The following is a 27,470-nucleotide window of genomic DNA, read 5'->3' as shown; positions in this document are numbered from 1 at the left end:
GATTATAGAAAATTAACATCAAATGCACACATTTGGAAAAAGCAGTGGCTACCGTATTTATGAACATATTTATTTATGCCCCCATCTTGTACCAAAAGAGGTACACCTATCGGCAGGATCCTGGACTCCAGAAAGCTCTGTACAGCTGCATTCTTCTCCAGCAGGGGTCTGAGGCCGAGATACAAACTGATTGCTACTGGTGAAAAAAAAAACTCACTTTATTCAATACAACGTTTTAGCTTGCAATCATTCTATGGAACCTCTGGCCCTGGTGACCTGGAGAATTAGAATAAGATGAAGCCAAGATAGTACCATCCTAATAAGCCTGGAACAGTATGACTGTCCTCTGTCTTTCAATTAGTTACAAGTGTAGAGACATTTACTATATCACAGTGGTTTTCAATCTGGCTACTGTTAAAATTTGGGGCCAGATAATTCTTGGGACAGAGGGTAAGGGAGGAGCAGGGGCACTGCCCTATACATTGTAGGGTGCTTAGCAGCATTTGTGGCCTTATACACTAGACACCACTAGCTTCCCCCACTCTCACATCCCATTCAAAAAAGATTTTTAAAAAATGTCCAGACATTGCCAAATATCCCTTAAGAACAAAATCACTCCTGAATGAAAATCAGTGATTTACCATGACTCAGACAACTGATGAAAGGAAAATGAAGAGGAAAAAAAAATAAGTGAGGGTTAGACCCTGGTTTTCCTAAGGCCCCAAATAGAACGGACCTAAGATACGAGCCTCTTCTTACAGGAAGAATGGGGCCTTAGGTCTGGTACAGAAGCATTAATGGACATTTGTTGAACTGATGAACAAATTTTAGCTCCAGAGGACAAAAACCTTGTCTGTTCATTGGTTGCCTGGGGAATGATGGGGAAGCATTAAAAGGGACATGAGGAAACATTTGGGGGCATCACCATCTTGACTGTGTGACGGTTTCACAAGTGTATATATAGGTCAAAACTTATCTCAGTATATATTTTAAGAATGTGCAGCTTCATATATGTTGATTTTTTAAAGACTTATTTTGGCTGCACTGGGTCTTCATTGCTCCATGAGGGCTTTCTGTAGTTGCGGAAAGCAGGAGCTACTCTTCATTGTGATGCATGGGCTCCTCATGCAGTGGCTTCTCTTTTTGCACAGCACAGGCTCCAGAATGCACGCTCAGTAGTTGTGGTGCATGGGCTTAGTTGCTCAGCAGCATGTGGGATCTTCCCAAACCAGGGATCAAACCCATGTCCTCTGCATTGCAAGGTGGATTCTTAGCCACTCGACCACCAGGAAAGCCCTTCCCTATATGTTCATTACATCTATATAAAGTTATCCTCTATCATTTGAAATCCTTGCACTATAACACTGGGCTTGTGGTGACTGCAAAAACAGGTACCATTTCTTCCTTTTCCTGTACCCACTTCCCTTCTTTGTAGCTCTGAGGATTCTTCCACCCTGGGCTCACCCATGTGACCAGCACTAGGGAATGGGGTGCAGGCAAACACGACACATACAGGCACTTGAAAAGCACCTGCACAGTGGAGCTTGTGCTCTTCTAGAACCTTCCAGCATCATATGTACAAAGCCCCATCTCGACTGTTGGAGGATGAGACCAGAATGAGGAGCAAGTAACCCCCAAGCCAAACCAGCAGTCGACTGCAAGCACCTTAGCCCAACTGTCAACCAACAGAACTGTAAACTAAACAAGTGGTGGTTGTTTTACACCACTGTGTTTCAGGTAGTTTATTATGCAGCAATTATGAACAGGCTCCCTTCAATTCCATCCTACTAAAAAGCGTGCACAGGCTACTTTTCTAAACTGAATCTCACCGAATGTCAACATATTTCTATCAACTTCAATTAACTTTGAAACTGAGATTGATAAAGTCCTGATGTATGTGTTATATAATATTCCATGTTACCCCCCCTCTAGTTTTATCTTCTACTTCCAAGACTGTCCTTTTTTACATGTCAGAGAATGTGATGCATGATTTTCTTTGCCTTTGCACTCATGATTGACATGCTTACTCAAATCTGATTCTGAACACTATAAGTGAGCCTTCTAAGCTTAGCTTGTGTCATCTCTTCAATACAGCTCTCTTTGAACTCCAACAGTTCAACATACCTCCTGGGGTCCTTGTTAATGGATTAACAGGCCATATTAGCTATCTTATTTATTGTTTATACCCATCTCTCCTCTTAAATCTTTACTCCTTTAGGGACAGCATCATGTCTTTCTTCCCAAAGCCTAATCCAGTATAAGGCCCTTAATCGACATTCACTGGTTCTTTAGAGAGGAAAAAATCCAGAGTGGGTTGGAGTTACCCAGATATTACACAAGATAGAGCTGGTTCCTGTAGGAGAAGCCCCAAGAACTCAGGCCATAATAAGACATGAAGACTGAGTAAGAATATAATTAGAAGTCCCCTCCAGAGAGACTGTGTAAAGTAGCAGGTCCGTCCCAAGAACTGGCAGAAAAGTGCGATGACATGCAAGAGCTCTGGGGCACTTAGGTGCAGGTGGGAATTCAGTTTCCTTCTGCCCTGTTAACTGACATGATGTTGGAACTGGGCTCATGGAGTAGCTGTGTTGGATTTCCAGGGCTCCTAATTAAAGAAACAGTCTTACATTAGTCAATGCTGAGAAAAAGTACTCTTCTCCCCTTGGGCTTGGCCTCTAGGGTACATTTTTTTCCCCTCCAAATCTAGGCAAGAGCTCGTCAATAATTGCTATTCCTTCACTAGTGAGCTGAGGAAAACTTTTGATCTGCAAAACACTCAGCACCTTCACTCACCGATGCACAATTACTGACACCAAGCACCCAAAGACCTGCATGGAGCACTGCAAGTAGAAAGGGTGCAGGAAAGGAGAAACGACCATCGAATGTGATGGTCACTCGTGATGACCACTGAATCAAAAAATATTTTTAAATCATATGACCACTTTACTGACCTCTATGCTAGATGAAATGAGCTATTCCCCAGGAAAATACAGATTACCAATGCTGACTCCATTCAGGTTAGAAAACTTAACACAGACTAACTTCCATAAAAGAAATAAAGTTCCTAAGAAAATATACCACTAAAAAACAATTCACCCAGATGGTTTCATAGGGAATTCTACCTAATTTTCCAAAAACCACATAGTCCTAATGCTGTACAAATTATTCCAGAGTACTGAAAAAGAGGAAAAAATTTCTAAGTCCTCTCATGAAGCAGCCATAATACTAAAACCCAAACCAGAAAGACAGTTCTAAGAAACCATGTATCAATTACTCGTGAATACCAATGCAAAATTCTCAACAAAACACTAGCAAGCAATTCAACAACACATTAAGAAAATAATACACCATGGCCAGTGACATTCATTCTCAGGACACAAAATTTATTGTGTTGAAAATTTATTAATATATTAATAAATCAGAGGAAGAGAATCACATTCCTCCTCACAGATGTTCAGAAAAACTCTGACAAAATACAGTACACATCTATGATAAAATATTTAAGAACATAGAATACCTTCTCAATATGATAAAATATTGATCCTTGAATAACATGAGTTTGAATTGCAGGAGTCCACCTACACATGGATTTTTTTTTTTTTTTTTTTTTTTTTCAAAAAATACATATTGCAGTACCACACAATCTGCAACTGAATCCTTGGATGTGGAATCATGGATATGGAGGACCAAAAAAGTTATACACGGATTTTTTACTATGTGGAGTGTCAGTGTCCCTAACCCCCATGTTGTTCAAGGGTCAACTGTATACTTCATTCTAAAAGACATTTATCTTAATCAATGGAAAAACAGGGTATTACCCCTGGAACAATATAAAAATGCTCTCTATTATCATACTAGAGATATTAGCCAATGCAACCACACAGGCAAAAAAAATTAGAGGCTTAAGAACTGACAAACAGGGACTTCCTTGATGGTCCAATGGGTAAGCCTCCATGTTCCCAATGCAGAGGGCCTGGGTTTTGATCCTTGGCTGGGGAACTAGATCTCATACGCATGCTGTAACCAAGAGTCTGCATGCTGAAACTAAGAGTTCAAAACCACAACTAAGACAGCACAGCAAAAATAAATAAGTATTTTTTTAAAAGACTGATAAACAAGCAAAGCTCACTCAATCTGTAGATGATACAGTAGTATGCCTGGAATATCACAGAAAATAAATAAAATGAACTCAAAAAAATGAAAGAATTCAGTGAAGCAGCAAATTATAAAATCAAGATACAGTATTAGTAGCTCTCACATACAAAAGCTGTGAAGACATAATGGTTGAGAAATTTTAATTAACAATGTAAGATTAAATACTTACAGAAAACCTAATGAGACTAGAATACTTGTAAAAGAAAATTTTTAAACATTCCTGACAAACACTAAAGTAGACTTGAACAAATGGGAAAACATCCCGTGTTCTTGGATAACACAACTTAACATTATAGACATATTAACTCCTCACCAAGTTAACTTACAAATTCAAGGCAATGCCAATAAAAATACCAACAAGCTAGTATTATGGAGATGGACAAGTTAACAGACAAGTACACATAACCTCCCCCAAACACACATACACAATACCTAGGAAAAGACTGAAAAAGAAAAACCATGAGGGGAAACAAGTCCATCCAGATATCGAGACTTATTATAAACCTTATTTATAATTTAAACACTGTGACATGGTGTGTGAACAAATAGAACAGTAGAATAGAATTAAGCCTAAATTTAGACCCAATGCATATGGAATTCAGTATACAACAAAGGTGGAAAATTCCTGGGGTGAAGATATACTTTTAAAATAAATGATGTTGGGTTAATATGGAAAAAATAAAACTTAATCCTACTTCACACTCTAACACAAAAAATCAGTACCAAGATACAGATCTAAATGTATACACAAAAACAATAAAACTTATAGAAAAAAAAAAACGTGGAATAGCTTCTTGCCCTCAGGGCAGGTTAATGTTTCTTACACAAGAGGAGGATGCCCATAAAGATTAGATGACATTAAAATTAAGAACTTATTTCATCAAAAGATAACAATTAAAACACTGAAGAGACAAGTCAGAATGGGGAAAATTACTTGCAAAACATATCCAGCCATAAGGCCCACATCTGGAATATATCAGTACGAAAAAGGCAGGCAAATTTGGTATCATCTGATCCAATTCCATAAAAGAGCCTGTTGGAAAACTGTCTACAAACACTTTGGAAAGCTGGCATCATTTGTGAAATATGCATCACATATGACCCAGTGATATTAGTCCAGGGTATAAACCCGCAGAAACTCACGCATTTATACACTATCAGAAATATTAAAATATGCTCACAGCAGTGTTATTTACAACAGCCTCAAACTGAGAAGTCAAACATCCACCAACACAAACTGCTTAATAAACTGGAATATTCAAACAATGGAACACAATAAAATGAACTACTATCTAGAGGAACTCGAAACAATATGGATCAGTTTCACAAAAATTTTTAGTCAATTAAGATAGACACTAAAGAACGTATACTGTTCGGCTCCATTTGTATAGGGTCCAAAAATAAACATCCAAGCCATGTTGTCAGAGCCAGAACATGGGTCACTTGTGGGGAGTAAGGCAAGGTTTGTTATTTGGTGAGAAGGAGTTATCAGGAATGCTAAAACATGTAAAACATTTTTCTTGCCTGCTTACATGGATGAGTTCACGTGACAATTTAGCGGTACATGAGTTAAGGCTTCCCTGGTGGCTCAATGGCAAAAAAACCTGTCTACCAATGTAGGAGACGCGGGTTTGATCACTGGTTTGGAAAGATGTCCCAGAGAAGAAAATGGCAACCCACTCCAGTATTCTTGCCTGGGAAATCGAAATCCCATGGGCAGAAGAGCCAGGCTGTTAACAGTCCCTTGGGTTGCAAAAAAGTCGGATATGACTTAGCAAGTAAACAACAACAAAGTATGAGTTAAACACTTTTCTGAAGTTCAGCAACACCTGTTTTAAATGATACCACACACAAACGATTACACATTTAGAAACACCTTTGGCATGAAGATAAACTGAACATGCACAAACCTTACAACCTAACAATTTCACACTCCTGGAATAACTCACCAACACTCCAGAAAGTGTGTTACACATTTTCTTACAACAGCATTGTTCATAATCGGGGAAAGTGGAAACAGTCCAGGAACTGTACATCAGCTGTTGTTAAACAAATTGTGGGAACCACTTATCCAAAGTGAAAATGAAACTACAGCCACATTCAACGTGACTCTCGAAATACCCTTGCTAGTTAGCCAAAAAGTTCATTTGGCTTTTTCCTGAGATCTTACAGGAAGACCCAAGTGAATTTTTCGGCCAACCCAGTGCTAATACTGTTACTTTTTTATTTTCAAACTCTAAACTTTTTATTTTGTATTGGGCTATAGGTGATTAACAACGTTGTGGTAATTTTACGTAAACAGTGAAGGGATTCAGCCATACATATACATGGATGCATTCTCTCCTAAACTCTCCTCCCATCCAAGATGCCACATAACATTGAGCAGAGTTCCATGTGCGATACAGTAAGTCCTTGTTAGTTATCCATTTTAAATACAGCAACTGGACACTGTTGTACTTAACTTGAACTAAGCAATGAACTTCTAACAGATTTCTGTTTTTGTATCCTATCCCTCTACTCAGCCAACCAACCCAGAAGACAATATGATTCTTTAAAACAGATGGAATAGTTGTTACAGAACCCTCCACTGACCTTCCACAGAGAATAAAAGTTGACCCACAAGATGCCTCTGTGAAAAGGATCCCAATCCAGCTCTGACCTTACCACCTTCTGTGACTCCTAAGCTTGCCAGATTCCAGCCACACTGGCCCTAGCAAGCAAAATTCTTTTTTCATGACCTCTGAACTGCCTCAGGTGCTCTTGCCCACATTAGAATGTGGCACACACTGGCAGGGAATTTACATCTCTGCTTTATAATGTCCCCTCAAGCAATAGGTTTCCCCGATCCATAAAACAGATTCATTGAACCCCCACATCCCTGTCATCATCACCATGCTTAAATTTTGGGGCACTGAACTGACTGCCGATATACCACATATTTATTCATTTGTTTATCATGTGCCTTCATCCCATGTAGAATGTGATCACCATAAAGGCAAAAATCCTGATTCACCGCTATAGACTCAGGGCACAGAACAGGGCCTGACAAAAGAATGAACTTAATAGATGGAGAAATATACCATGTTCATGGATCGGAAGAATCAATATAGTGAAAATGAGTATACTACCCAAAGCAATTTACAAATTCAATGCAATCCCTATCAAGCTACCAGCGATATTTTTCACAGAACTAGAACAAACAATTTCACAATTTGTATGGAAATACAAAAAACCTCGAATAGCCAAAGCAATCTTGAGAAAGAAGAATGGAACTGGAGGAATCAACTTGCCTGACTTCAGGCTCTACTACGAAGCCACAGCCATCAAAACAGTATGGTACTGGCACAAAGACAGAAATATAGATCAACGGAACAAAATAGAAAGCCCAGAGATAAATCCACACACATATGGACACCTTATCTTTGACAAAGGAGGCAAGAATATACAATGGATTAAAGACAATCTCTTTCACAAGTGGTGCTGGGAAAACTGTAAAAGACCACTTGTAAAAGAATGAAACTAGATCACTTTCTAACACCACACACAAAAATAAACTCAAAATGGATTAAAGATCTAAATGTAAGACCAGAAACTGTAAAACTCCTAGAGGAGAACATAGGCAAAACACTCTCCGACATAAATCACAGCAGGATCCTCTATGACCCACCTCCCAGAATACTGGAAATAAAAGCAAAAATAAACAAATGGGATCTAATTAAAATTAAAAGCTTCTGCACAACAAAAGAAAATATAAGCAAGGTGAAAAGACAGCCTTCTGAATGGGAGAAAATAATAGCAAATGAAACAACTGACAAACAACTAATCTCAGATACAAGCAACTTATGCAACTCAATTCCAGAAAAATAAACGACCCAATCAAAAAATGGGCCAAAGAACTAAATAGACATTTCTCCAAAGAAGACATACAGATGGCTAACAAATACATGAAAAGATGCTCAACATCACTCATTATTAGAGAAATGCAAATCAAAACCACAATGAGGTACCACTTCACACCAGCCAGAATGTCTGCGATCCAAAAATCTGCAAGCAATAAATGCTGGAGAGGAGAAAAGGGAACCCTCTTACACTGTTGGTGGGAATGCAAACTAGTACAACCACTATGGAAAAGAGTGTGGAGATTCCTTAAAAAATTGCAAATAGAACTGCCATATGACCCAGTAATCCCACTGCTGAGCATACACACCGAGGAAACCAGAATTGAAAGAGACACATGTACCCCAATGTTCATTGCAGCACTGTTTATAATAGCCAGGACATGGAAACAACCTAGATGTCCATCAGCAGATGAATGGATAAGAAAGCTGTGGTACATATACACAATGGAGTATTACTCAGCCATTAAAAAGAATACATTTGAATCAGTTCTAATGAGATGGATGAAACTGGAGCCGATTATACAGAGTGAAGTAAGCCAGAAAGAAAAACACCAATACAGTATACTAACACATATATATGGAATTTAGAAAGATGGCGATGATGACCTTGTATGCAAGACAGCAAAAAAGACACAGATGTGTATAGCGGACTTCTGGACTCTGAGGGAGAGGGAGAGGGTGGGATGATTTGGCAGAATGGCATTGAAACATGTATACTATCATATAAGAATCGAATCACCAGTCTATGTCCAATGCAGGATACAGCATGCTTGGGGCTGGTGCACGGGGATGACCCAGAGGGATGTTGTGGGGAGGGAGGTGGGAGGGGGGTTCATGTTTGGGATCGCATGTACACCCGTGGTGGATTCATGTCAATGTATGGCAAAACCAATACAGCATTGTAAAGTAAAATAAAGTAAAAATTAAAATTTAAGAAAGTAAAAAACAAAAAAGAATGAACTTGAAACACGGCACAGGAACTTCCCTGGTGGTCCAGTGGATAAGACTTGTGTTCCCAGAGCAGGGGGTCCAGGTTCCATCCCTGGTCAGGGAACTAGAGTCCACATAATGCAACTAAAAAAGATCCTGTATGCTGTATCTAAGACCCGGCACAGCCAAATAAATAAATATTTAAAACAAATAAACAACAATAAAGGCATTACAACTTGTTAATGAGCTGACCTCAAACAAGTAACATTAAACTTCCTTGCCTCAGACTGCCCATATGCAAAAGGGTGTTATTGGCAGTACCTATTTCTTAGGGCTTTTGTGAAAACCAATACACTTACTTCAACACAAGTCAAGAAATAATGCTTAAGCACACCAGAGACATGAAATACAATTTTTAAAACAGGGGTACAAGGATTTTTGTTGTTTAGTCACTAACTCATGTCTGACTCTTTTGCGACCCCATGGACTGTAGCCTGCCAGGCTCCTCTGTCCATAGATTTCCCAGGCAAGAATAATGAAGTGGGTTGCCACTTCCTTCTTCAAGGGATCTTCCCAACCCAGGGATGGAACCCAGGTCTCCAGCATTGCAGGTGGATTCTTTACCACTGAGCCACCAGGGATGCCCTTAAGGATTTTTAAAAACCCAAATCCAACAATTATAAGCAGATTATACCAACATGTATAGCAACAGCTACCCAACCCCACTAATGACTTGATGCATGGGTTATGGACAACATCCAATCTGGTATAGTAGAACATTCCCACCACCAATAAAACAATTATTAAATAGATTAAACAATGAAATATCCAAAGCAGCTTAAACCAATAATCAGTTTTATTGTTTCTCATGTAATAGTAAGTCTGGAAATAACAAATCCAAGGCCAGTGCAGACACTCAAAGAGGCCACCAAGGAAGCCAAGATTATTGTGATTTTTCTGCAGTTAACTGCCCCAACCCTCTTGCTTAACCTGTGGCTTGCATCTTCATGGTCATAAGACGGATCTTTAACACTAGGTACTGGATCCCTTCTCAAGGTGAGAAGTAAGGGGGAGAACAAGTTGGGGGCAGGGCAGGGGTGGGGGATGTAGAGAGGAATCCAGGTAAGACAGACACTTAAGTGCTTTCTCACAGCCTGTATCTGCTTTTTTTGTCAATGGCCAGGCTGCGGACATGGACTCCACTAGTTGCAGGAAAACCTGTAAGAGATTTTCTAAAATAGTATACCTTACTAATCAGAACTTGGATCTTTCTGATATGAAAAAAAAGATACTAAAGATGCAACTACAAGTTTAGGTTACTTGTGGCTGTACAGGAGGCCAAAAACATTTCAAAGGACCAATTTGATGATGACATCCTGCTCTGATCACAACTTACTTGAATTAGATATTTGTAACAAACAGGTACTAAAAATACCCACATGTTACACAGCACATGACACTAGTCTAAACAAACAAACAAAAAACCCCACTGTTTAAAGTAAGTTGTCCAAAAGAAAATAAACACATATCACAAATGAAATTATAGTAGAATACTATGTACAAACCTTCTGTGATGAGGCATGAGGGTTATTTGCAAGTGCATAACATTAAAATTAAATACTGAAAAATTAATGAGCTGGGGTCCATTTTTGTGATAGAAAACTGACTGATAAGTGCAATTCCACATGTACTGAGAAATCCTAATGAGGAGAGAATTCTCATACACACACGTGAGAGGGCTGTGGATGAAACTACACAGAGGGACTGTTTGCAGTGTGGGTTCTCATGTGATTCCTAAAACAATTACACTGAGTACAGTTTTGAAGCTGTAAATAGGAATTTCTCATAATGTGAGTACCCACGTGTTTCATAAAAACATGAGGAATTGTTGGTTAAAATTTCTCAACCTTAGCAATACTGACATTCTGGGGCACATACTTTCTCCCTCTTGAGGAAAGCCCCTGTGCATTGTAGGATATTTAGCAGCATCCTTGGTGTCTTCCAAAACATGCCAGTGGCAACCTCCCTCCACTTTTAAAGACTGACTATGTCTCTAGACTTTGCCAAATGTCCCCCAGGGAGCAAAATTATCCCCACTGCTGTAGATAAAGTATTGGCATTCTTTTTTCTGTAAAGGGCCAGAGAATTGAGTATTTTAGGCTTTGTGGGCCAAAAGTGGTCTCCATCAATTTTTTTCTTCTTTAAAAACACAACCACTATTCTAAACTTGCCAGCTGCACTAAAATAGACAGCTGGCTATAGCCTGCCAACCTGTTACTGGCTTCCCTGTGGTCCTTATTTCATAGATTTTTCTCTTTAGTGTGATTTCTCTCATGAGGGATACAATCAGACCAGGAAAGGTTTGTCCAGTCATGGAATTTACAGAGATCCTCCAGGATGAGCTTGTTCTTGTGCCCAGAAGGTACAAGGTAGTACTAAAGTCATTCTGACATTAAATACCAGGTTAGGGGTTCCCTCTCAAAGTTCTCCTGTTTTTGGAGAGCTACACGTACACTGACAGCTTCCTCACACCTCAGATACACATTTTCTCAACCACTGTGAGTTCTTACATAGTTCCAATGTGACATGGAAAAACCCAAGTCTTTCCACAGCTTTTATATGAACTGAATTTCTCCCAAGTTAACAATTTATGCCCAGTGAGATGAGTTCCTCAAAGCTTCCTGCCTTCCTGACACCTGTCAGGTTCCCTGCCAATCTGAGTTCTCCTGTTTTTCTTTAAAAAAGATGTGTCACTGGAGTCTTTTCCACACCGATGACACAAAAAGCTTCTCACCCCGGTGAGTTTTCACATGGCTCCTGAGGGATGAATGGTCACTGAAGGCTTTCCCGCAGGCCAGGCACTCATAGGGCTTCTCCCCAGTGTGTATCCTTCTGTGCACATTGAGGTTCGAGCCGATGCTGAAGGCCTTCCCACAGTGGTCACACTCATAGGGCTTCTCTCCTGTGTGACTTCTCATGTGTGTCTTGAGGGTTGACTGGTTTCTGAAGGCTTTCCCACACTGTCTGCATTCAACACGCTTCTTCACGAGATGAATGCTCATGTGCCTCCTCCGGGATAAATAGTCTCCAAAGACCTTCCCACAAGCAGCACACTCATAGCGCCTCTCTTGGGTGTGGATCTTCCTGTGCGCAGTTAGGTTGGAGCTGGCACTGAAGGCTTTCCCGCAGAGGTCACACCTATACGGCTTCTCTCCAGTATGGGAATTCATGTGCGTCTTGAGGATGGACTGGTTCCTGAATGCCTTCCCACACTGTCTGCACTCAACAGGCTTCTTTACAATGTGAATTCTCATGTGTTTCCTCCGGGACAGGAGGTCCCCGAAAGATTTCCCACACTCTTTACACTCGTAGGTTTTCTCTACTGTGTGGTTCTTCTTATGCAAGTTAAAGTTTGACTTCCACCGGAAGGCTTTCCCACACTGCGTGCACTCATAGGGCTTCTCCCCAGTGTGATTCCTAACGTGTTCTTTGAGATGGGAGGGGTGCTGGAAAGCCTTGCCACAATCATGACACTCATAGGGTCTCTCCCCAGTGTGTGTTCTCCTGTGGGCAATGAGGTGGCAGCTCCGGCCATAAGCCTTCCCACACTCGTCACACTTGTATGGCCGCTCCCCAGTGTGGACTCTCATGTGTATCTTCAGGGAGGAGAGGGTGCGGAAGGCATTCCCACATTGAGTGCAGTCAAAGGGTTTCTCTGTGAGATGAGTTCTTGCGTGACTCCTGAGGGCTGAGGGGTCATTGAAAGCCTTCCCACAAGCACTGCACTCATAGGGCTTCTCCCCAGTATGTATTCTCCTGTGCCGTGTGAGGGAAGCACTTGTGGTGAAGGCTTTCTGGCACTGATGACATTCGTGCATCTTCCTCCCGTTGTAAATGCTCATGTGTTGGGTTACATGGGACCTGTTCCTGAAAGTCACCCCACAGTCCCGGCGGTGATACGATCTCTTGCCAGTGTGCCTTCCCAACTGCTGAGTGAGATGAGCGCCTATGCTAAAGACGTCAAACAGGTTAGTGTACTCCGCGGACTTCTCTCCAAGCTGACTGTTTTCCTGTTGATGGAGAGGGATCACTAAGGCATTTAGGAAATGACTAAGGCATATCCTATGTTTGTTACATTCCTAAGACTATCCCCACATAAACTGGTATAAGTAGAAGCATATTGCAATTACTAATGATGTCACAATCTGCAAAGCAAAAATATTGCTCCTGCCCTGTATGGACTCCATCAAAAAAGAAAATAAATGAATGCCATGAATGTAACTTTCACAAAGCTTCTCGCATATACACTTTGTTAACTGTTTAAAACTAAATTAAGCCAACACTCAACATCTGAGATGTAGTTATAGAAATAATTACTCAATAGGACTTTAAGAAAAGTCTGGGGCCAAATTCAGGGTTTTCCCCAAACTGGGAATACTATCTCTATCAGTGTTTGCTCTTGGGGGTGGCTGAGGGGTGTGGGGGACCTGCCTGGTTTTGAGAAGCTTTTCTAACTCAGGCTAACCCCTGTCTTCTCCTAATATGGAAGATTCAGAATTATTCCAAGGAAATCTTACCACTGTCACACCATTAGATGTTTCCTTCCCAAAAATATCTTCCACAAGAATTGACCATTTGGTTTTAGATGGCGTCGCCCAATCTGAAACAAATTGGGAAAATATCAACCTGCTGGCGAAGAAAAATGGTGGGACGATGGTGACAAAAATAGAGCTGGCTTTCTTTGCAGATACAAATCATAAAGAAGAGAAGGGAATGTGAGAGGGGAGAACACATGTAAGTAAAAAGGACTGAGAAACCTGGACGTGTGAGACATTTGGCAATGAAGGGGGTAGAAATTTAAGTTGACTCACTAAGAATTAACTCTTCAAATACTAACATTGATAATGATATTAAGAGTATGACCAAGAATGTTGAATAGGAAAGAACGAGACAAAGAGCCCACATGGTCACTTCAAATTTAAAGATGAAGGGACACCAAAACCAAAAGACTTTTGAGAGGATGGAGGTGTAGTCAAAGAGAAAGCGCATTTTCAACCTGGGTGAGGTTTCCCAATGCAACTCCATTCATCCCCATCGCTGGCAAGAGCAGATTCTCAGCAGCACTTGTGTCTGCCTGGTGCTTACCGGGACAAGGGCCTCGGTGAAGTTCCCGATCCTCTGTCCTCAGCTCCTCTTCTTGCTCCAAGTGGGAGATGAGGCTGGGTTTGCCCACCTGGCACCCTACTCATGGGGAAAGACATATGTTGAGGGAAAATTGTGCAGAGGACCACCCCTTCCAATAGTCTGGGGTCAGTATTTTGGTCTTCAGTGTTCTGAGGATGGACAAGTCTGACTTAGGAGCAGCAAAATGGCAGTGCCACATTTCTAAGGAACACAGTGAAAGGCTTTCATAAAACACAAACCCCCAAATGTTCCCACACATTTTGCCCTTCAAAAGAATGAGGATTTCTTAACTCAGAAAACTATGCCCAAGCTCAGACACACATAACCTCCAAGGTCAATGCAGTGGACAGATCTCAATATCCAAAGGGAGATACCACTAGGGCAGGGACCAGGTCAACTTGTCCATAACTGTATTCTAAATCCCCACACAGTTCCTGAGCCACAGCAAGCACTTGTAACAAGGACATTTGATTCATGAATGAATGAATGAAGAAATGACACCAGCCTTACCCACTGAGGCAAGGTTACTATAGTTCTCCAGCATCACATCTTTGTACAGTTTTCTCTGAGTAGAGTCCAGCAAGGGCCACTCCTTCTCAGTGAAGTCCACAGCAACATCCTGGAAAGTCACTGATTCCTGAAACACCACACACATTTGGGGTCAGTGAGAACCCAGCCTGTGTTAAAAGATGGCTGAGGATAAAGACTACGTGTGAGAGACTCTAAACACAGGATTTTCAATACAGGGCTCTGAGGTCTAAACATTTACTTTAGAAGACAGTCCTTAGATGTCTTCTCTTCCTTATGAGATAATTTCATCCTATCTCATTGCTTCAAATGCATCTGACGTGGGATCAAACCTCCTTTCACTTCCAGCCTGGCCTGAGAGCTTTGAGCTGTATGATGAAAAAACAACTTGTTACATGTCATTTTCCCTAACATCCCTGATACCAGCCTCACAACCTTCTCTGCTTCTTCCTCTTGCACTCTGATCAGGCATCCATCAGCCTAGATGACGACCCTCCCCCACCTTCAGGGGTCTTAAAGAGCTTGGTATACCTGGGATGGTTCAACACTGGTTGATGTATGAGGCTCCAGGCCATTGCATGCAAACAGGTCAACATCCTGGGGACAGGAAGGGTCTTTTGAAGAAAGAGGAATTTCTGACTCATGGATACAGGCAGGCTCCTGGCTGGTCATAGCTAGAGAAGAGAGAACCCATGAGGATTAAAGCCCACCTGACACTCGCAAATCAGGAAATGATCCCATACTAATTATGTGTGTGTGCAGTGCACATGCCCCAATCACAATCACACACATACACAAGTTGTGTAACAAGCCAGAGCAGCCCTGCTCCACTCAAGGATAGGAAAAAGGGTGGTGGGCCTACATAGCCATAAAGAAAATGACACACATCCTCAAAAAATAAAAAAGAAAGAAACTAATATATGTTCTCATTCTCAATTTATGAGTGAAAAAATGAAAGCTCTAAGAGATGGAGCTATTACTTTGCTCAGATTTATCAAAATAATAAGTAAAGTAAGTAAAGTCGCTCAGTCGTGTCTGACTCTGCGACCCCATGGACTATAACCTACCAGACTCCTCCCTCCATGGGATTCTCCAAGCAAGAGTACTGGAGTGGGTTGTCATTTCCTTCTCCGAGCAAGAGTACTGGAGTGGGTTATCAATTACCTGTAGCCTTCTTTGCTCACCAACTACAAACACTCCCTGCCTCACCCAAACTCACAAAGACCCTGAATCAGACACAGTTGCCGGGGGAGCTCTCAGGACTTTGCCCCACCCACTTCAGTTCACGCATTCCCCCACCATTTTTGACCTGGCAGCCCTCCCACTAGCTATGCATATCCTTGCCCTCAGTGAAGTGGCAGAGCCATGGAAGCTTGATTTCTGAGGGCATTCAACACCCGAAGAACTTACCCCATGTGGGAGCCAGGCCAAGAGCTGCCATCTTACGAGAATGACAGTAAATCTGCCTGAAGAGCAGGGCCTGGGACCAGGAAGCCACTTTCTCTCTCATGGGTCTCCTGGAGTGGACATCTGCAGGAAACGAGAGAAAGACTACTAGGTGTAGCCAAAGGTTTTCTGTCTCTCCCGCTCACACAACAATTCTGACTTTTGTTTTTCAGCATTTCCTCTTTTGAGAAGCAAGTTCTGTCTCATTCTGGGCCTTAACCTTGCTTAGGTAAAACCTCCAGGCAACATGGCGGAGGTCCTGGACCCACCTCAACTAAGACTCAGAGTCACTCTCTCAAGTAATGTGTCACCAATTGTTATTCAGTCGCTAAGCCATGTCCAACTCTTTGCAACTCCATGGACCATAGCCCACCAGGCTCCTTTGTCCATGAAATTTCCCAGGCAAGAATACTGGAGTGGTTCCCATTTCCTACTCCAGGGGACTGTCCCAACCCAGTGATCAAACCTGCATCTCCTGCTTGGCAAGCAGATTCTTTACCACTGAGCCACATGAAAAGTCCATGTTACCAATTCACTCACTAAACACTTAGGCTCCAGACTTATTCAAGGCTCATCCTGGCTTATGATGGTTCAAGTAACCAAGAGGAGGATCCATCTAGGACCATGTGTTCCGATCTCCAGTGCCTTTGGCTCCATACTCTATGAACTGTGGGCTACAGCTCAGAGCTTGTCATCACTAGAATCAGGTTTGCCTCACTAACAATGAATCAAAAACTTGCTCTCTGGACAAAATCTCCTACACAATATGTACCCTGTTAGACAAGAAGTGCCAGGAAGACAAAGATTTTTCACGTCTTTGTTTTGTTCACTGCTGCAGTGTCTGAAGGGCTTCCCCAGGTGGCTCAGTGGGTAAAAGAACCCACCTGCCAATGCAGGAGACATAAGAGATGCAGGTTCGATCCCTGAGTCAGGAAGATCCCCTGGAGAAGGAAATGGCAACCCACTCTCCAGTATTGTGTCTGGAAAATGCAATGGACAGAGGAGCCTGGTGGGCTACAGTCTATGGGGTCACAAAGAGTTGGACATGACTAAGCAACTGAGTATGCAGTGTCTGGAACAGTACCTCAAATAATAAACAGGTTTAAATGTAGATTGCCTGTTGGAAACAGAAGTATTAATCTGTCCTTTTATCCCTTTAATCTGTCCTTTTATCACTTTAAGATAGTGATAGTGAATGGTGACAAATAAGCTGACCCACATTTCTCTTCATACTGAGATGACATCCTTGGGCCTTGGGGTCTTGGAAAGATCACAAGGGATGGAACTTGGAGAGGAGGGGGATCCTGTTCAGATCCTATGAGATATATGTATGTTGACACAGCCATGTGGCTTAGGCACGCCTTGGCCCTCACTGTTCACCATCTGCAATATGGGGCAAGGTACACAAGTGGTTCAAGCCTGGATGGAGAATGCACTCACATCAATTTCAAATCTGTGGGATATTTTCAAAGTTTCATGGTAATGTAAACTATAGACCAGAGCAAGGTTCTGGAGTATTTCTCATCTGAGCAATTATACCACTTGTTGAGCTAGAATTGGTGACCCTAGATACAGATCTCAGCATCACACAAGCACAGAGTTAATGCCACCATGTATTCTGCATGCTCACATGCCATTTCTCCCTCACCCTAATCTCACCACTGCTCCTCAAATTACAAAAGACCTACCTTCATCGTTTTTCAGTCCAAAACACATTTTATCCTTTACAATTGTTCTATTATGATTTCTCCTTTTGTGGCCATAATTCCTCCAATATTTGATTTTAAATCCCCATATTCAATTTTGTAACACAACCCAGAGATATTCAGAATTTACAGGTGGAACTACTATAGAGAGAATAATCTTTTTGTTACTTTTATTGAGTGGTATTTCTGCCCCTGCTAGAATTGTCTCTACCAGTCATTCCTGTAGGCCCAAAGAAACAATAGTTTTGAGAATACTGCAAGCCATTTTTTTTACTCCAGAAATGTGTTACACTCATAAATTAATATCTCTATACTTGACTATCTGTAAGCTTTCAACCAATCAGATGAAATGTCCCAGGGGATAAAAGGACAGATTAACACTTCTGTTTCCAACAGGCAATCTACATATACTGGTTAAATCTCCCATTCAAAACTATTTTAACCACAATACAAAATAAACACAGGTATTTTTAAAAATCATTCACACGCTGGTAATAAATACACAGAAATTTTAAAATGCGTAATTTCTAAAAGGACAATTACAATTGTTAAAATAAAGGCAAAATGTTGAAATAAAGAGTTTCATCAGATTACACAGTCCCCCTCTCAAAACAAACAAACAAACCCGTTTTTCAGAGTCTCACACAAAGTCTGGTCCTCAAGCCAGCTGCATAAACATCACCTAGAGAACTTTAATAATTCTGCTTCCCAGTTCATATCCAAGCCCAATTAAAGGAGAGTTTTGAAGTAGACTGATGAATCTATTTTATTAATAACAAGCACTATAGGTGACTTTTACACAGGCTTAAATTTTAAAACCACTTCTAGAGAATAAACATGAGGGCACACAGATAAAGAGATGATAAGCATAAAGAGCCATGGGAGACAGAGGAAAATGGCTGAACTGATTCTAAACAGAATTCTAAAAGGAGGAGGAAGGAGTCCAGGCAATTATTGCAGAACACAGTAGCTGTGAATTTCTCATTTCAGAAGGCAAATATAAAGACACTGAAGATAAAAACAGATCACAGTTAGATACAATTAAACTGAACCAGAGAACAAAAATGGCAGAATAATATCTGAATAGCAGCCTGGGAGGAAAATAATGCAGGTTACCTTTAAAGCAATGGGATGCAACTTCTAGTTGCATCTCAATCACCTGGAGAGCTTGTTAAAACTGGAAATGTATTTTTAAAAACTCACATTGCTAGGCCCTAGCCCCAGTTTTTGACTCTGAAGATATGGGGTGTGAAATGCAAGAATATGCATTTATAACAAATTCCCAGGTGATGCTGATGCTGTTGGTCTGAAGAACACACTTTAAGAATCACTGCTTTAAGAGAGTAAAACATTAGGCTGACACCTGACTACTGGCCAGCAACAATGGGAGCCAGAAGATAGTGGAACATCTTCATGGCTCTGGAATATACTTTAAAAATCAAAATGTCCATTAAGATGGCAAAATAACATCATATTTGAACTTGCCACTCACAGAAAAGAGAAATTCTAAAACAAATACTTTAGGGAGAAAGGAAAATTCAAGGAAGCAAAGACTGTTAAGAACTTACACCAAAGGGTCCAAGAACCAAAGAAAGAACACAACAAGGAAAATGTGTGGGTATAATGAAACTAAACATGACTATACACGATAATCTCTTTCAAGTTAAAAAAAAAAGACAAAATTAGAATGCAAGACCAGTGGCATGATCTGATGATCCAGTGGCTAAAATTCTGCTCACAATGCAGGGGGACCAGGTTCAATCCCTGATCAGGGAACTTGACCCTGCATGCCACAAAATAAAGATGAAGAGTCAAGATCTTGTTTGCCACAATTAAGACCAGGTACAACCAAATAATTAAATAAATATTTTTTAAAAATAATAAAATAAAATGGATGATCACAAAACCAGGACAGTGATGTAAATAAGGAGAGTGATAAGGTATCAAAAATCTAAATGTCATGAACAAACAAGGATAAGAATTCTCCAAGACAACTACTAAGATAATACATATAAATAAATTCTACATATATATATACACACACAGATAAATTCAAAACATGCAAAGAAAAATGTGGAGTGAACAAAATTCTCAAATTAAAAGCTAGAGGGCAGGAAAAAAAAGAAAAAAAAAAAGCTATAAAAAAGCTGACCAAACGCTTCAACTACAGTAGAAAGATTCTCAAAATGGAGTAAAAACAATCCAGTTATATGGTGCTTGCAAGAACATCTAAAAAATAAGGATACAGCAAGAATGGAAAGGTAAATGGGCTTCCCTTGTGGCTCAGCTGGTAAAGAATCTGCATACAATGCGGGTAGACCTGGGTTCAATCCCTGGGTTGGGAAGATCCCCTAGAGAAGGGAAAGGCTACCCACTCCAGTATTCTGGCCTGGAAAATTCCATGGACTGTACACCCCATGGAGTCACAAAGAGTCGGACATGACTGAATGACTTTCGCTTCACATACAAGGCAAATACTTTTTTAAAAATCTGGTTTAAATATTTTAATACCAGAATGAATTAAACCAAAAAGGCTAAGAGTAAAAACTGAGGAACTGCATAATGAAAAAAGGTATAACCCCTGAAAAAGCTATAACTGTTTTAGCTATATACTATATATGTTTTAGCCTCAAAAATACAGGGGGAGGGTGGTAGGTCTCTAAGGAGAATGGACAAAGCCACTACCAGAGCTCTCAATAATACGTTCAAGCAGACAACTCAATAACTATATGCAGACTGCACAAGATGAAATAGTATTTCCTAACTATAAAATCCAACCACACATGGGGTACAACGTGTGTCTCACAAAATGGCATCAAGCTGACTACAGTGTAAGTTAGCAAACAATAACCAAAAACCAGGAAAAGGTCACAGAAATTGAAACTAAAAGTCCTAAATAACTTTCATGTCAAAGAAGTCATAGTATTTGATAATACTTAGAACTGAAATACAATATTCACTACAGTCCTTTGGGATGTGCAGGTATCCAATGTCAGAAATTGTAAAGAAATGTGCCAAGAAAGTAAAAGAAGAAAATTATGAAGAACACAAAGTTATGAAACAGAAAACATACATATTATAAAGTGGTTCAATCAAGCCAAAAGTTTTAAGAGAATAAGAAAATTGACACGATTCTGACAGGACTTATTTAAAATAAAGGAAAGAACATATAAATACAAGAATGAAAAACTGGTAACATCACACATATATCAAGCACTAAAAACACAGTATGAGATGACTTCATGGCAAACAGATGGGGAAACAATGGAAACAGTGACAGACTTTATTTTGGGGGGGCTCCCAAATCACTGCAGATGGTGACTGCAGCCATGAAATTAAAAGACACTTGCTCCTTGGAAGAAGAGTTATGACCAACTTAGACTGCATATTAAAAAGCAGACACAAAGGTCTGTCTAGTCAAAGCTATGGTTTTTCCAGTAGTCATGTATGGATGTGAGAGTTGGACTATAAAGAAGGTGAGTGCGGAAGAACTGATGCTTTTGAGCTGTGGTGTTGGAGAAGACTCTTGAGAGTCCCTTGGACTGCAAGGAGATCCAACCAGTCCATCCTAAAGGAAATCAGTCCTGAATATTCATTGGAAGGACTGATGCTAAAGCTGAAACTTCAATACTTTGGCCACCTGATGCAAAGAATCACTCATTGGAAAAGACCTTAATGCTGCAAAAGATTGAAGGCAGGAGAAGGGAACGACAGAGAATGAGATGGTTGGATGGCATCACTGACATGATGGACATGAGTTTGAGTAGGCTCCGGGAGTTGGTGATGGACAGGGAAGCCTGGCATGCTGCAGTTCATGGGGTCACAAAGAGTTGGACACAACTGAGCGACTGAACTGAATTGAATTCAAGACCATATTTTAACAACTTTGATTATACAATTTAGCTTTAGATGGAATGAATAAGTTTCTAAAGAAATTTTATTTACCATAATTAAATAGAGAACTTGGATGCCCTTTGACTCTTTAGAGAACTGAAACAACAGCTTTAGGAAAAAAAAAAAAAATCTCCAGACCCCAGTGGTTTTTCCTGGTACAATTCCCTTGTAAAGAAAAAGTGAGTCTATTCTTCGGTAAAATATTCCAGAGTTTAGAAAAAAAGAGAACACTCCCACCCCATTTTATGAGGCTGGCATAAATGTGAAACAGAAAAGGAAAATTACAAGCCAATTTCACTCAAATGTAGATTGGTTTAATTCTGTAATTGGTTTAATACCATTACCAGGTAAATAAGATAATCATATTTTTCACTTATTCATTTAAAACACAAACAGAACTAGAACCTACAGATCAGGCATAGTTTGAGATGACTTAAGTACATCAAGACATCAAAGTAGATGCTGGGAAAAAAAAAAAAATTACTTGGTGAGTGATTTTCATGACAAAAAACTCTTAGATTAGGAAAAAGGAGCTTCCTTTACCTAACACTATTTTTTTTTTTTTTTAAAGCCTTCAGCTAACACTCAAGTTAATTCCCCTTAAGGTCAGAAAGAAAACAGGACTGCCTCAAGTTGGCTTTTCGAACTCCATTCAATACTACTGGAAGTCCAGCAAAGAAAGTAAATAATAAAAATAAACGTGTGATACGAAAGAAAAACATAAATATACATCAGTACTTTCCAAAGAATAAAACTAACAATAACAAAAACCATTATATCTTTCTTGCTGATACTCATAAAACTTGACTGAAAAGCATTATAGAAGATGTAACCAGTTAACTGTAAAATTCAATGGCATAATAATGCCAATATTCTCAAAATTTATACACACGCACAGGTGTGTGCGTGTATAAAACACAATTTGCAAGTAAAACCACAGTATATGGAGCTTTGTAAACTGACTAAAATTTAAGTCACTCTGTATCTAAAAAAGAATGGTAGGCGCATGTCTCTGAAAATACTTGGGTGCATGTAATTCATCGTAAGTAATTATCAAAATTAGGAAATACATTTTTAAGAAAACATACAAGCAGTAAAATCCAGGGAAAAAATCATGGAGAAGGAGGTGGATGCAGTTCAGAAGAATACAGGTTTCTGAGTTTTCATAATCTTATTTTTCTTGTCCTAGTTTGAGGAATCACTTTATTCTTTTAATTTTGTGTGTTTTCATACTTTGCGGGGGGCATATATGTCTTATATTCTAATAAAAAAATTATTCGAAGGGAAACTAGAAAGCACCAAATAAGATGGCAAAAGTCAATGCAAAATATTAGTAATCATATTAAATATTAATGGACTAATTCTCAAGTTAAACGACGACGCTGAAGTGTATTTTTAGATCTAGTTATAGACTATTTACACGACAGTCAACTAAAATAACAGAGAAGTTTAAGTGTAAAAAAGCATTCAAGACAAATGTTAACTGAAAGAAAACCAGTGTGCTGCTATTAATATTAGACAAAAATGACCACAAAGCAAAAGGTAGGTAGTTTATCCTTGGGTCTCCAATTCCTAACTCACATATCCACCTCAATAACGTCCTGAACTCATCTGGAATGGGCTTTTCTGTCCCCACCCCAAGACGTCAATTTTTTGGACCACATTACTGGTGCCTCAGCCGGGTGCTAAACTTCATCACTAGCACTTCATACCGCTTATCACAGGGTCTAAAACACACTCCTGCCTGGCTTCCCGGTCCCAGGTCCTGTCCCCTGTTAACTCTGCCGTCCTTCTGGGCTTCCCGGGTTCTCATGAAGGGCAAGAGTAAAGGGTTAAGTGAGGAAAGCGGGGCTTACATCACCGACAGTAGAATCATGGGAAGCAAAGGTCACGGAAGCTGCAGCCGAAGGGATGACAAGTTCATACGGAAAGTCCGATAGGCCGCGGGGACCAAGAGCTTGTAAGAAGCCACGGTGGACCACCCCTCTTCCCATGTGTATAGCAGCACTCTCCTCCCAAGAGTAATGGCTTCCGCTTCACTTCCGCCTTCTAAGTGTCGCGGGACTTCAAATCTGGACGCGAACAAGGAAGCACAGAGCGGAAAGGATTCTGGGAAATGTAGTTTGGGGATTAAAGCGGGCTTGAGGGAGTTGCCTAGGTGTAATCTACGAATCAGGCACATTTTCTCCAACTTATACTTCTTGGAAGAAAAGTTATGACCAACCTAGACAGCATATTCAAAAGCAGAGACATTACGTTGCCGACTAAGGTCCGTCTAGTCAAGGCTATGGTGTTTTCTGTGGTCATGTATGGATGTGAGAGTTGGACTGTGAAGGCTGAGCGCCGAAGAATTGATGCTTTTGAACTGTGGTGTTGGAGAAGACTCTTCAGAGTCCCTTGGACTGCAAGGAGATCCAACCAGTCCATTCTGAAGGAGATCAGCCCTGGGTGTTCTTTGGAAGGAATGATGCTAAAGCTGAAACTCCAGTACTTTGGCCACCTCATGTGAAAAGTTGACTCATTGGAAAAGACTCTGATGCTGGGAGGGATTGGGGGCAGGAGGAGAAGGGGACGACAGAGAATGAGATGGCTGGATGGCATCACTGACTCGATGGACGTGAGTCTGAGTGAACTCCGGGAGTTGGTGATGGACAGGGAGGCCTGGCATGCTGCGATTCATGGGGTGGCAAAGAGTTGGACACGACTGAGCGACTGAACTGAACTGATAATTGTTCAAGTCCCCTGGTAATCAGTTTTCAGGCCTCTTTTCGTCCTATGTCTGTTAGCACTGAATCTTACCATTTTAAGTAAGCACTGCTTTTAATAGATACATTAAAATGCCACAAATCAAACTCCTGACTCCATCGTATCGACATCAAATAATAGCAACCCGATTTTTCCACATTTCCATTATAAACTTGACAACAGGCTGGACTCCTCTCTCCAACAGGAAATGCTCAGTTCTACTTCGACCATCAGCCACGAATCTTACTGCTTTGCAAGAAATATTTTTCCTGTTTCTGAGTCAAGAAAGGTCACAGCAGCACTTGAAACCAAGCAGGATCCATCTTATCCTCTGTTGCCCTCTTCTCCTGCCTTCAGTCTTTCCCAGAATCAGGGTCTTTTCCAATGACGGTTCTTCCAATCAGGTGGCCAGAGTTACTGGAGCTTCAGCTTCAGCATCAGTCCTTCCATTAGTGTTCACAGCTGATTTCCTTTAGGAACGACAGATTTGATCTCCTTGCTGTCCAAGGGACTCTCAAGAGTCTTCTCCAGCACCACAGTGTGAGAGCATCAATTCTTTGGCTCTCAGCACTCACATCTGTGCAGCTTCCCTGATGGTTCAGAGGGCAAAGAATCTGCCTGCAATGCAGGAGACCCAGGTTCAATACCCTGGTCCGAAAGATACTCTGGGGAAGGAAAAGGGAACCGACGCTGGAACTTGGCCGGAGAATCACATGGACAGAGGAGTCTGGTGGGCTACAGTCCATGGGGTCACAGAGATTCGGACAGGACTGAGGACCTAACACTTTCACTTACATTTTCTCACATCCTTACATGACTAGTGGAAAAACCAGTTTGACTATACAGACCTTTGTTGACAAAGTGATGGCTCTACGTTTTAATATGCCCTCTAGGTTGTAGGCAAGAATCCCTTAGAAGAAATTGAGGAGAAACAAGAGTCTGAAATGCAGTACTTGAATGCAATCTCAAAAACGACTGAATGAAATTTGTTCATTTCCAAGGCAAACCATTCAATATCACAGTAACCCAAGTCTATGCCCCAACCAGTAATACTGAAGAAGCTGAAGTTGAACGGTTCTATGAAGACCTACAAGACCTTCTAGAACTAACACCCAAAAATGATGTCCTTTTCATTATATAGAACTGGAATGCAAAAGTAGGAAGTCAAGAAACACCTGGAGTAACAGGTAAATTTGGCCTTGGTGTACAGAATGAAGCAGGGCAAAGGCTAATAGAGTTTTGCCAAGAGAATGCACTGGTCATAGCAGTCACTCTCTTCCAACAACACACAATCACCCTCTTCCAACAACACAAGAGAAGACTCTACACATGGACATCATCAGATAGTCAATACTGAAATCAGATTGATTATATTCTTTGCAGCCAAAGATGGAGAAGCTCTGTGCAGTCAGCAAAAACAAGACCGGGAACTGACTGTGGTTCAGATCATGAACTCCTTATTGCCAAATTCAGACTGAAATTGAAGAGAGTGGGGAAAGCCATTAGACCATTCAGGAATGACCTAAATCAAATCCCTTACAATTATACAGTGGAAGTAAGAAATAGATTCAAGGGACTAGATCTGATAGATAGTTCAGTTCAGTCACTCAGTCATGTCCAACTCTTTGTGATCCCATGGACTGCAGCACAGCAGGCCTCCCTGTCCATCACCAACTCCCAGAGTTCACCCAAACTCATGTCCATTGAGTCGGTGATGCCATCTAACCATCTCATCCTCTGTCCACCCCGTCTCTTCCTGCCTTCAATCTTTCCCAACATCAAGGTCTTTTCAAATGAGTCAGCTCTTTGCATCAGGTGGCCAAAATGTTGGAGACAGAGTACCTGATAAACTATGAATGGAGGTTCATAACATTGTATGGGAAACAGGGATCAAGACCATCCCCAAGAAAAAGAAATGCAAAAAAAGCAAAATGGCTGTCTGAGGAGGACTTACAAATAGCTGAAGAAATAAGAGAAGTGAAAAGCAAAGGATAAAAGGAAAGATATACCCTTTTGAATGCAGAATTCCAAAGAATAGCAAGGAGAGATAAGAAAGCCTACCAGTGATCAGTGCAAAGAAATAGAGGAAAGCAATAGAATGGGAAAGACTAGAGATCTCTTCAAGAAAATTAGAGATAGCAAGGGAATATTTCATGCAAAGATGGGCTCAATAAAGGACAGAAACGGTATGGACCTACCAAAAGCAGAAGATATTAAGAAGAGGTGGCAAGAATATACAGAAGAAATATATAAAAAAGATCTTCACAACCCAGATAATCATGATGGTATGATCACTCACCTAGAACCAGACATTCTGGAGCATGAACTCAAGTGGGCCTTAGGAAGCATCACTAGGAACAAACTAGTGGAGGTGATGGAATTCCAATTGAGCTGTTTCAAATCCTGAAAGATGATTCTGTGAAAGTGCTGCACTCAATATGCCAGAAAATTTGGAAAACTCAGCAGTGGCCACTCAGCAGTGGCCACAGAACTGGAAAAGGTCAGTTTTCATTCCAATCTCAAAGAAAAGCAATGCCAAAGAATGCTCAAACTACTCCACAATTGCACTTATGTCACACGCTAGGAACCTAATGCTCAAAATTCTCCAAGTCAGGCTTCATGGTACATGAACCATGAAATTCCAGATGTTCAAGCTTGATTTAGAAAAGGCAGTGGAACCAGAGGTCAAATCACCAACATCTGCTGGATCATCAAAAAAGCAAGAGAATTTAAAAAAAAAAAAAATCTATTTCACTGACTGCACCAAAGCCTTTGACTGTGTGAATCACAACAGACTATGGAAAATTCTTCGAGAGATGGGGCCTCCTGAGAAACCTGTATGCAGGTCAAAAAGCAACAGTTAGAACCAGACATGGAACAAGAGACTGGTTACAAACTTGGAAAGGCTGTATATCATCACCCTGTTTATTTAACTTTTATGCAGAGTACATCATGCAAAATGCCAGACTGGATAAAGCACAGC

The 27,470-nt window shown here is 40.7% G+C and overlaps 1 protein-coding gene across 1 annotated transcript; it reads right to left on the bottom strand.

Annotated features, from left to right (window-relative positions):
• Nucleotides 1–11,623: 11,623 nt before the first annotated feature.
• Nucleotides 11,624–23,734, bottom strand: ZNF317 (zinc finger protein 317). Its single transcript, XM_052644265.1, has 7 exons — nucleotides 23,599–23,734; nucleotides 16,107–16,226; nucleotides 15,228–15,370; nucleotides 14,679–14,805; nucleotides 14,130–14,225; nucleotides 13,562–13,644; nucleotides 11,624–13,054 (listed from the first exon to the last, which is right to left on the bottom strand). The coding sequence occupies exons 2-7, from the start codon at nucleotides 16,204–16,206 to the stop codon at nucleotides 11,735–11,737; spliced, it is 1,869 nt and encodes a 622-aa protein (XP_052500225.1). The 5' UTR covers nucleotides 16,207–16,226; nucleotides 23,599–23,734; the 3' UTR covers nucleotides 11,624–11,734.
• Nucleotides 23,735–27,470: the final 3,736 nt, after the last annotated feature.

This window comes from Budorcas taxicolor, chromosome 7 (assembly GCF_023091745.1).
Source record: "Budorcas taxicolor isolate Tak-1 chromosome 7, Takin1.1, whole genome shotgun sequence".
NCBI lineage: Eukaryota > Metazoa > Chordata > Mammalia > Artiodactyla > Bovidae > Budorcas > Budorcas taxicolor.
Note: the sequence above shows the minus strand (reverse complement) of the source record. Positions and strands in the feature narration are given on the sequence as shown.

Excerpts from the sequence above, each read along its gene's own strand:
- ZNF317 (XM_052644265.1), bottom strand. The coding sequence starts at position 16,206 with ATGAGAGAGAAAGTGGCTTCCTGGTCCCAGGCCCTGCTCTTCAGGCAG. Across the intron at positions 14,806-15,227 it reads CCAGTGTTGAACCATCCCAG|GAATCAGTGACTTTCCAGGA; the intron begins GTATACCAAGCT and ends GTGGTGTTTCAG. Across the intron at positions 13,055-13,561 it reads CATCTAATGGTGTGACAGTG|GAAAACAGTCAGCTTGGAGA; the intron begins GTAAGATTTCCT and ends CTCCATCAACAG.